Source organism: Manis javanica, chromosome 2, assembly GCF_040802235.1.
Source record: "Manis javanica isolate MJ-LG chromosome 2, MJ_LKY, whole genome shotgun sequence".
NCBI lineage: Eukaryota > Metazoa > Chordata > Mammalia > Pholidota > Manidae > Manis > Manis javanica.
In genome coordinates, this window is record NC_133157.1 from 46,316,471 (window position 1) to 46,328,629 (window position 12,159).

At 38.0% G+C, this 12,159-nt stretch overlaps 1 protein-coding gene across 1 annotated transcript; it reads right to left on the reverse strand.

The window, feature by feature from the left end:
* Positions 1–4,378: 4,378 nt before the first annotated feature.
* DMRTA1 (DMRT like family A1) lies at positions 4,379–10,815 on the reverse strand. Its single transcript, XM_017660702.3, has 2 exons — positions 9,831–10,815; positions 4,379–6,592 (listed from the first exon to the last, which is right to left on the reverse strand). Exons 1-2 carry the CDS (start codon positions 10,468–10,470, stop codon positions 5,745–5,747), a joined length of 1,488 nt encoding a protein of 495 aa, XP_017516191.1. The 5' UTR covers positions 10,471–10,815; the 3' UTR covers positions 4,379–5,744.
* Positions 10,816–12,159: the final 1,344 nt, after the last annotated feature.

The following is a 12,159-nucleotide window of genomic DNA, read 5'->3' on the forward strand; positions in this document are numbered from 1 at the left end:
TGTTTGTGTTAGGCTGAATTTCTATAACAACTCCTTTATTTGCATATATACTTAAAAGAACTCTGTTTCCCTGACTGTATCTTGACTGTTAAATCCTGACTGAATCAAAACTGTCATTTTGCTGTTCACTTACTCCACACCACCCTTAAAAGAATCCAAAAAATATGTGCAACAATATGTTATAAAAGCACGGCTCACCTACGAAATGAACAAACAAATCAAACAGGAAGTCTGGAACTACGGCTGGGTATTTCTGTGGTGACGCCAGCCTTTGGGGTTCCATGTGCACTAAAAGTGGATTAAATGCAATTATGATACCCTGTTGAGAGACTGTGACAGTATCTTAATACAAATTAATAAAAGTGAGAGTAATTTATTTAGTACCCAGGATATAAGCATGACAGTATTAAGCAGCTTATTTAAGCCATCATTTATCTCTATGAACCTTGAAAGTTAGATATTATTCTTGTTTTACTGAAAGGAAACAAATGCCCGAGAGTTTAAGTGACTTGCCCATGTCATACAGCTAAATCCATCCTAAGTCTCCTCCACTCCACAGTAAGCACTCCTTCTAGGAACACTTACTGGTGTATACTTTATGGAAAATACATTGAAGTGTATCTTCAATGCTCTTGCACGGCCTTTTACTTGAGCCCTCCTCTCCTTCTTTACGCCTTGTATACCAACTGACCTCACATAACCCCTACCACTCTGAACTCCTTGTAAATCATTAACTGTATTCTGTCTCTTCATGTTTATCAATTCCTAAGAGACTATCATATAGGAAAATTCTGATGAATAAAATTGCAGTGTGTTTTATTGACAACTAATGGTTAGGTGTTTTCACTTCCTTGGTGTTAGAATTGAAAGTCATTTGTTAATTTATTCAACAAATGTTTCCTTATAAATGATTCAGTCCCAACACTGAAGTAGTAATGAAAAAAATCCCAACAATCAGGTCTCTGATTGGTAATTTCTATGCGGTATTTTCTATGAGTAATGGACACCTTATTATACTCGGCGACCATTCCATTCTCGGGCAGTTGCTAACCGCCAAATAAGTCCTTCCTTGTTTCCTCTGAATTCTCTCTCCATGGAACTTTTAACTTCTATGCCCTCTGTACTCCAAAAAATAAACCAAATTCATTTTTGTCCTATGCCAGTTCTTTAAATGTTTTTATTTCTTTTTCTAAAACTCTTTCTCATAGAACACTACCACCCACCACATTCACCACTTAGCATCTTATGCCTCTCTGATCATATCCCAGATTTTAGAATCACTCTTACTGTGTGACACTCGGAACTGATCACACCACTTCAGCTAATATCTGACCAACCAATATTTCAGAGTACATGGTACCACCTCCCTCAGTCTACATACTTTATTCCAATTAATGTATATTCAGGTCTCTCTTCCTTGTTGTTTATGTGTGCAGTTGTGTTTTTTTTAACCCTAATATCTTGAACGTTGTATCAGCTCACTAGAATGGGAATTAGAAGGTGGGAATCAATCATGTATAACTCGATTCAGTCATCCAAAAGATGAATGCTATTCTCAGATGCATGTTATTCGGGAATAAGGTAACAATGAATTGTATACCTTTATTGTTTCATCTAATTGGTTGACAGAAATTTTATAAAAGGCCAAGGACAGAAATATAAAACACCTACTTGATGTGAACCTTCTAATCAACCATTCCTTGAACACTTGCTCAACTTTCTATATATTTCCTCCCAATTTTATCAACATCTAGTCCACTTTTCCTGAATGAACTTGTCTCTAGGATGGATTTTAATAAATATCTTACAGCAACTTTTTGACATAGATGTTTTGATATGGGCATACTTATGCATCTATTTTTAAACTATGCATGTCTCATCAGACTACATACTGTTGCCATTTTGACTTGAGCATATTGTGATATAGCTAGAAAAAGTCAATCTTTTAAAATTGCCAAATTAGCAAAAGTGAGAAACAGACATCTTCACAGTTCTCATCATTGCCATCTTGTTTTCCCTGAAACTCCCATCATTAGCATAGAGTTAACAAACAGGACTAGTAAATGTCTCTCATTCAAGTAACACTCAGTAAGCAAAAACATATATATATATATATATATATACACACACATATCATACATACATATATATATGTTTGTTTGACACAACTGCTCTGAAGCATTTCACCAAAACAGCTTCAATTTTAGAGAGGATGATGTCAAATAATTAAGGGTCTATATAGACATCACCAGGATTACCTGGAGATATGTGAGGGTAGAAGGAATGGATCTGAGCAAGAATTTTTTCCACTATCCTTGACCTAAAGGATGAGCTTCTATATTTCAGAATCAAGGTACCCTGGGGAAAGCTTTGCCTTCATGAAATTAATGATGTGCTTCATATCATTTTGTGTGGGGGGAGAATGATTCTATTTACAGTGTATATGACAAAGTGCTTTGTCCCAGGCTTTTCTTGTATGCTGAAGGTTTTTTAATTTCCAACATAAACAAATGTCTAAGGGAAACACACTTATACAAATAGAGAATTGAATGGATAGGCCACTTCATAGTTTTCTTAGTTCCAAGTTTACAGTTAGGAATCTCTAGGAGAGGCATCTTCAAATTCCAGAATCTTTTTGACTCAAGTTGCAGAGAAAAACTAGATCATTTGACTCACATGCTTTTCAGTCGTCCTTTCGACTCTAACCCATTTTCACAAAATAGCTAGACAAGAGCTGAGACCTGGACGCCTATGCACTGAATCAGAGGAATTCCAGAAGAGCAGCACTGGGACTGGAATCAGACCATAACTCTCAGCCAGAGGCCATGAGGAAGCGAGGGTGACTTCCACACAAATCTCCTTTCAAATGCACAAAAGTGTCCTCTTTGCCTACTTTTATCATCATAGACCTGAGAGCTGTTTACCTTTCAGACAAATGTAATGGACTTTCTGAAACACACTATATGGAAACACATGTTCTCCCTTTTTCTCCCCACCCCTCATTAGTGGCCTAGGAGTTGACATCAAGCAGCATCCATGGGCATAAACCTCATATCACACAGAACTCACTGAAGGGCCAGCACTGTCAAACAGTACCAACATTGGTTATCTGCTTGTTTTTGTACATATAGTTATATGAACTACAGGCAACCCGAGGCAAGGACTTGAATCTTACCTCTTTATCCCCTCTGTCTAGCACAGTACCTGGCACAAAGTAGGTGCTTATAAATAGTCACTAAATAAATGGATTTTTAAGCTAATGCTTTATCTTTTACTTAATTCAATAAGTGTACACTGTCACTTGAGCACCTATTATGTGCCAGATTCTATTCAAAGCTTTGAGTGGACAGACATGAATCCTTCAGACCTTATAGTCTAATTGAATTGGGGAAGTAACTTCCACACCTGATGACTGCAACTCTCATTGTAAACTTAGTGATAGACAACACTACTGCTGAGCCTCAATTTCCTCACATTCAATCTAATTGTTGGACAAAACAACCTATTCTATAAAATGATTTAAGTTCTACAATTATTTTAAAGTGTATGAAATGTATAAAGCATCAGGTACATTAATATATGTTTTGAGATTATAAAATAATTTTTTAAAATTTGAATACTGCCCAAAATGGATGTTCTCTCTAGTTCAAAAACAATTCTCTGTAACAGATACATGCACATCATTCTATAAACCACACAAAGAATCCAGCAACTCTAGCATTTTTGTATTTTTTAACCAGATCGCCACTATATAATGTAACTTCCTTGAGAGTGCAATATTTTATATTTGGAATCCTCTAGAGGCTCTAGCACTTTCAAAAGATAGTACTGATAATTAATGGAATGGAATTCATGCAATGGAATTCAAATTAATGCAATGGAAACAATTTAAGAATCACCAACAATTCTAAACAGAATGAGAAATGGTATTTAGGTATCAAGAACCCCATGAAATTGCATGGAAAACTATATGTCTATAGGCCATTTTGTAGAATTCTTTGGTTTTATCAGTCTCAAAGAAATCTATTATCCAAAATGGTTTTTTCACTCAGTATATATTAATTGCGTATCAACTACTTCCCAGTCATTGTACCACTTAGGTTTCAATTTTTTATAAATAATGAATATTGATTGCATCAAATCTTTGCAACATCTGCTTTCCCACGTTCACACCATTAAAAATAATCCATACTCAAACACATTTACATCTTAAATAAGCATCAGATACTATGCATTCATAAATGATACTGGTAAAATATACTTTAGAAATACATTCTTATTTGGCTTCATGGAAAAGCAATCATGATAACAGACCTAATAGGGCTTGAGTGTATAATATATATGTGTGTTTATATGTGTGTGTGTGTGTCTCTCTCTGTATATGTAGACACACACACACATATAATTAAAGAAATCTTTAGTGAATCATGCTGCTGAAATTGTTTAAGCCATCTCTAATTCATCAACTATCTTATACCGCAACTGGGTTTCCTTTTATTCCTGACAATAATAATAAAGCTACTGTCCTTAAAAAAAAATTGATGACATATAAAGAAAACTTCATAGAATTGTTTTGTAAGCAATTTTCTCAGGGACTTTTCACTGACTGAAATAGTTTTCAAATGCTCCAGATGGAGAACAAAAACTATTTTTAAAATCTCAAGAAAACCTCTAAAATTTAATGACAATTTTTCCCCTTTGGAAATCTTCTATCTCTCCCCAGTGTGTTAAGCATTATCTATCTATAGTCAGTCAATATTCATCCTAGTAGCTTTTTAAATTTTCTGAATAAAATTATTTTTAACTTTTAAGAATGGCTGCCATATTCTTGTAATAAACATAGGGAAAGGGATATTTCCCAAGATGCACGCATAAGTGTACTTAAAGATTAAAATCCTCATCCATAGTAGATGTTCACTTTATAGTCTGAAAATTTCTATGTAGCATGATCCAAAATGACCATTTCAAAAAATGGTTAGTTTATACCATTTGCTTCTAATTCCTATACTCCACCAAAACTTAGTTGTAATTAGGGATAGTGACCAGGAGATGGCGCAGTCTCATTTCCTAAGATTTACTTCACAGGCTTTTATATAATTCACAATGTTTTCCTACAATAAAAGTTTTATTAATGGCACTTACCACAACTGAGAGAAAAGAATGAAAAATAAGGCATTCAGAAAAAAATGAGAAACTTAAATTTCTCAAAAGTTTTAGTAATCACTTGTATGAGAATTTTTTTTTTAAGTTTAATAACTTTTTTCTCTCCTGTACACAAGAAACAGAAGGAAAGGAAAAGTTAAGATAATAATTATTTAGAATTACCTCAATTTCTTAAATTCTTCCTTTTGGTTAATTCTATGTAATGCTGAACTGCTTTACACTTACAATGTATTTTACAGGTATAAACTCCACTTTTCAATAAAATAAAAACAAGTACAGTTTTAAAATAGGAATTTTACAACATATTTTACAGAGAAAATTCATTTAAAGTAGAAATATTTCCCTAAATGGCTTTATTCAAGGCACGCATAATGTTTAAATGCTTAATAAATGCTGAAGAAGAATCTTTAAATCCCAAGTCTATAATATTGCTTGTAAAAAAAACTAACATTTTTAAGGCATGATAATCCACTCACCATACATAGTGAACACATGAATAGATGTGGGTGTTTGGGGGTAGGGATGGGGGTTTTATTGCATGCTTCTAGAAATACTCCAGAAAGGGAGAAGAGGCAGATGCATTACAGATTGTCTTGATTTGACCTGGAATATGGTCTGCCACCAGCTACTGAGTCTTTGCTGGGAAGGTAGCAAGAATCTCTAATCATCCCTGAAAAGGCATAATCCAAGGCAGGCCGAAAAGGCAATCCTGGGACCAACCCAGGAGTTAGATAGGGTGACATGAAACCAGACAGTCCTCTTCCTGGAGAGGAATATGCCAGCCGTAATGGATTGATACCTAGTCTAGGATTTAAGCTGTAGAGATTTGAGTCACCTCCGTAAGAAGCAGAAGTAGTTTGAAGAGGAGAAAAAGCTGATTTATTCCCTAGAGTTCCAAAACCAATTCCAGCTAAACTAAAATTTGAACCTCTCTGAAAAGCTGTATTTTCCAATTCTCCTGAGCTTGCTAGGTCCCTGGTGCCTGGTTTGTGTTCTTTACCATTTAGGACCTGTTCAATGGCTTGAACCACATCGCCTTTGCAGAACTGTAGAATGCCTTCTAGACGGCTGCGCCTGTAACTTGGGAATATCTTGGTAAGGATATCCAGAGGGTCCCTTGATCTTGAGGACACTGTGGGAAGTCTGGCTCTGGAAGCAATAAAGTCTTTGGCCCACTCATTTTCATTTCCTGATTCCAAATCAGAGGATGATAGGGACCTGGGACTCTCTTCGCCTCCTGACTGTTCTCCAGGGTGAGGAGACTGAAAGGTATCATCCTTGTTTGACTTTTCTGAAACAGACGACCTGAAGTTTTGTTTTCCAATGACACCATTAGACTTAGGAGATGATCCCAGGGCAAGTTGATGGGATTTGGAGACCGGTTCTTCTTGTCCACTCTGGCATGAGTTACGCTTACTCTCTTTTTGTTCTGGGAGAGAGGGGGAATAAAAGAAAATCAAATAAATGGCAAACTTCCCAGGACATAATAGAGCCCATTCAAAAATACTGCTGGATAAAATAACACATTCACTCATTGTACATTACTAATACTTATTGACTGTAGGAGATTTTAATGAATAAAATTTTTTTAAGTCATTCAGAAATGCAGGTGTTAGAATAGTGGGAAATGTTATTTATTATGTTATTTCAGGGTCACAGAATTATATAATATGCTAATAATGTAGTTACGTAGGTATCAGAAGTTGAAAGTCTATTTTTACCCCAAAGGATTAATGTAACATCTATCTCTCACTATTTGCCCCATTTGTCAATTTGAGATTCTTCCTAAATGTTATCCAAGTTTTGTTGTTACCCGTTTTTTTCACAATGACACTATGTGAAAAGAAGTAAAATGACTGTTTAGATAAGAAATGAAAAGAAGGAACAATCTTAGTATGAAAATGAATATTAATCACTAGTGCTAAATTTTAACAATTGATTTTCTCATGCTCACATCTGAGCTTCTAATTATGTTACCTGAATAATGGGGGGAAAAAAGAAATTTTTAAATTCCATTTCAAACCTAAACCAGTAACTACCACTGCACCAATCTCAAATTATACCAGAGCTCACATTATTTCATTTTATGTGAGAGATGATACAGAGATGGTACTTTTTTCATTATCTCCAGAAAATATCAAGAGAAGACTTTATTGAAAATTATTGAAAAAGAAAATTAACTGTAATATTGCACTATTGCAATCTATATGTATCTATATGTATCTTCAAGGCATTTGAAGCATAAAACAGCATATTAGTCATTTGCTTCAAATCACAACTCCCTTCCAATATTAAGGGCAATTCTGAAAAAAAAATTTTATATAAAAATATGATTTTCTACCTCAACATGTTGGGCATATGAATATTAATAAAACAAGAACATCTTTAAAGCCTTTTTACAAGGCTAATGCCAGGTAATAACAATGCATACATTCATTAAATAACTTTTATTCTGGTTTACATCCCCTCTTACCCTATTGACATATTTTATCTCTAATTCCATTAGAAAAAGTAAACTGTCAATTGAGCTGCTCAGTATTTCTGTCACACTATCTTTTTCCACAAAGTTTATGGATGCAACAAAACAAATACTGACTAAAGCAGTGATATGCAAACATGATTTGCAATACTTCTGTTTTCTCAAGGAGCAATCATGAACTCCTGAAAAATAGCTATAGTTTATTTTAAAATTAAAGTGTGTGCAATTTAATACTTTGAGGGTTAAAATGCCATCATTATATCAAACATGACAAAAAATGATGTTACTACTGCAAAACTATAAGTACTTTCTAATATTTTTAAGTCTAAATAAAACAATAAAACTTTTCTAATGAAGTCTGCCAAATGGAGAGAGACTGGCCTTGGTCCACCATTCTATTTTATTTATAAATATGATTCATTAAATATGTCCCCCTGAGCATGTAAGGTATCAAAATTTCATCTCTACAGCAATTTATGCATAAAGTAATTTTTATTATTAAATGAGTACAATGCATTATAATGAAATACTGATTGTATAAGACTATCTAGAAAAAAGATATCTTTAAAATACTGTGATATCATTTACATAATCTTTTCTCAACTCTGATTGCTGGTTTTGCTTCTTCACTTGTATCATTGTATCTTGTGTATTGTAGTATTTGTATAAATAGTTTTCTTCCTTTTGAATATGTTTCCTTCACATAAGAAAACCTTATTCATCTCTGTATCACTGTTAGTCTTTGTCTGATGAATGAGTAAATTACACAGACTACTTTACTGCAGTTCATGGATATTGAGAAGGAGGAGGCAGGAAGTTTATAAAAGTCATGAAATAGCTTCTCAAATAAGAAGGTCAACTGACACAAGGAATAAAATAAAATAATTGACTCTCTAAAATAGAACACCTTGCCTTCCCCCCAACAACAACAAAAAATCACCTGTCTATCTCTAGCAGTTTTGTCGGCCAGTATGTCCATTTAGTTTATGGAATTTCAACTTTTACTTCTTTTTTAGGGCAATTTTGTTTAATGACTTTGTTCTTCAGTCCTTTTTGATTTTTCATGAGAAATGTTTAAAGTCTATTCTGTCTACTGAAATAAACTAGAACATGGGCAAAGAGTTGGCATAAAGAAACACAAAACCATATATGCCTTATTTAAACAGGGACAGTCTCAAAAGTATATCCTGTGGTCTGTTAAGACCTGCAATTTTCACAATTTAGGGAACTAATTTAAAAAGTTACTATACCATTATCATATTCATATGCTACAACCTGTATTGGATTTATACAAAAATACTAAATGACATTTTCACTGTGTGGAAGACTATGAAATTCACTAAAATGCAGTGAGATCTATATTAGCAGGAAAAGTTCATCATTTGGGGGGATTTTTTTTTAAGTATCTTTTTCACCTAACAGGGCATGAAGTAGATTAACAGTCTACAAATAAGAGAAAAAATTAATACTCCTTTGATAAGAAATCCCTAATACTAGACTTTGAAATTCTTATACATGGTTTTACATATCGGGAAAACCTCTATTTCCCATGAGAAGAACTGAAACTTCAAATATTAGAGGTTTCTATACTTTTGAAAGCAGACAAACACTTGGGAGCCGGGGTTGATGGAATGCTTAAAAATTTTAAAGAAGGGGATTTAAAAGAGACTTTGGTAGATTCTGTCTCTTCCCCCTCCACCAGCTGTAGCCACAGGTTTGCCCCCAAGGTAAAGAACTGTATGCCCAGTTATCGGTGACTTTCCCACACAGGATCCGAAGGTTCTCTCTGACTTTATAGCTGAGATGGGTACAGAGCAGGCTCACAGGCAGCTTCTCTCACTGAGCCAGCCCTTCACTCACTGCCTGCTGAAGTTCCACTCGACAGAGACAAAGCCACAGCGACTTCGGCGCCTACTCACTCTACCGTGAGTCGCTCATCTCATCGCCCGCCCTTCACTGTTTCATAATCTCACCTTGTTCACCTAAAGGAGCGGAAGCCACTTCCAACAAGGGATGGGTCTTAACACCCTCATTAACGTCCATACTGCAGAGCAGTTTCCCAAAACTTTAGTGCCCCTTTTAAACAACCTTTCTTGCCCGCTTCTAGGACAGCGCTGCTTGTTGCAAATACTTTTTCTCCAGTACAACCATTTTTCTTCTGCAAAGAGCAAATGAGAGACCAACTCACCTTGTTTTTCCTCCGTATAGTCTGGCTGGAAAACCTCGAAAGCAGGGGTCACCGGATCGCTAGCCTGCCTCAAGGCCCCCAGTCCCAGCGCAGTCACCGTCACAGGGCCGCTCAAGGCCCGGGGAGTCTCCGCTCTGCGGCTCCCGGACGTCTGACTCCCGGGCCCCGAGGGTCCAGAATACAGAAGCCTCTGCAGCCCGCGGGCCTCGCTTTCTTCCTGGGCCTGCTGCCTGCGCAGCGCCACCTGGGCGGCCATGACGCGCTGGCGCTCGGCGATCAGGGTGCACTTGGCACACGCGCAGTCCCGCCAGCGGCAGAAACGCTTGTGGCCCTTGAGTGCTGACACGACGCCGTGGTTGCGGCAACGGGCGCACTTGGGGGTCCGCGGGTAGCCGCAGCCCACCGCGCCCGGCCCCCTCTCCAGTCCGGCGGCCGGCAGGCAGCCTCCGCTTCCCGTGGGGGCGGCGGCGGCTGCCCGCAGAAAGAGGCTGGGTGGCCGCAGGAAAGTTGGAGGAACTGGTACCCCCAGGGGCACTGGCAGCGCCGGAGACCGGGGCGGAGGGGCCGCGGCCACCAGCCCCGGGACCAGGTGGGCTCGGCCGCCGCCTCGGCCTCTGCTGCCACACGGCGACTGCTCCATTCCCGAGGGGTGTCTGGCGAGGGGTCGTCGCTGGGAGGGCGCCGTCCACAGCTAACCCTGCCCGGATGCGGGGACGGGAGGACCGGCGTGTCCCGCGGCCTCCCACCCACACACGGATAAAGTTCGCCACAATTCTCGCTGTACGTTGCGGACGACCGCCTCCTGGAGCTGGAGACGCTAAAGGTGCAGATGCCCTGGGAGCCTCTTGGAGTCCGAGGTACCAAGTTAATGCCCCTTTGCTAGGCGCGCCTTCTGAGCCAGAGAGTAAACGCCGACCAGGCAACCCCGCCTACCGGGTTTACCGGGCCCAGCGCTGAAACCGGGGAGGGCGGGCCCCGGGGCGGAGAGCGTAGGTCATCTGGGAGGAGGGGAGGGGAGGGACACAAGAAACCGTCCTGATGGGCTGTATGTGTCCCTTCCCCAAAGAAGCCCTTTTCTCCCACTTGGTTTTCTCACCCCATGGATTCCTCAACGTGTATTTTCGTAAAATACTCTTCAAGCTCTCTCCCATGCCTTTTACTGCTCCTCTTAAACGAAGCAAGATTTTAAGTTCTTCCCCCAGTTGCACGCTTCTCCTAAGCAAGTTTGAAGATTTGGAATGTGGAGTTCTCCTTTTCTTTCCTTTTCTCAGATTATGTCTTCAGGATGGAAGCCTGACTAATGTAATGAGAAAGCCCTGCTTGACGGACCGCAGATGTCACCCATCTGAGGGATGCCTTGTTTTGAATGGGTATTAGGTCAGAACAAAGGAAAAATAAGGAAACTGATTCACATTCATATTCTTTTTGTGCATTCTGTTTATTTACACACGTAAAGTTGGTTTCTATACTTTGAAAACCGAGTCTATGCATTTCTTATGCGGAACTCATTATAGGTAGCAATTGTGTTAAAGCTATTTAAAACATACTTCATATTCCTATTGTAAAGTATTGGGGAAGGTTCTTTACACCATTCTTCAAATATGCTATCATATTTCTTAAACTGTATTCTTGAAATATACATATAATGCCTTCAATTGAAATAAAAGGTTATATTGCTTTTAAACCAAAAGAGCATTTGAGGCAGAAAATTTGTTTAGTGTTTGGTCTTAATGAAAAGGAGAGTCATGAATCTGTCAGCTCTTCAAGATAATATTCAACTACCTTCACAGGCAATTAATACCCTAATGTAACAAGAAACAATGGCATTTTTACCAATCCACCTAATGATTCCAGGACAGATATTGCTAATCAATCTGAGCTTTCTGCCCACTTCACACCACCATCACCAGCCTCCCATATGGACATCCTGACATCTTAAGAGGTTCTCCAAACCTTCCTCAGCACTGGAAGTACTTATGGAACTTTTAAAAGGTATGATACTCCAATCCAAGCATTCTGATTATTTTGGTCTGAGTCTTTTAAACTCTCTAGATGATGATTTCATACAACCAAGGTTTACAACTACTGTTCTAGGAATTCCTAACCTTTGAGGATTCTATAATACCCAAACTCTCTCACACCTCTATTCTTTGCTTAAGCCACTGCTGCCTAAAATCTGGTCACTCCCTATTATGGAACTCATACACAACATATGAGAAATGAGTTTTTAGTGCTGCATCAAAATACATTAAAATAAAATGAATTACCTAGTGAGAAAACAATTCCCTTTTCTATTAAGACCTGGTTACATAAAGAAAATTGTTCATTT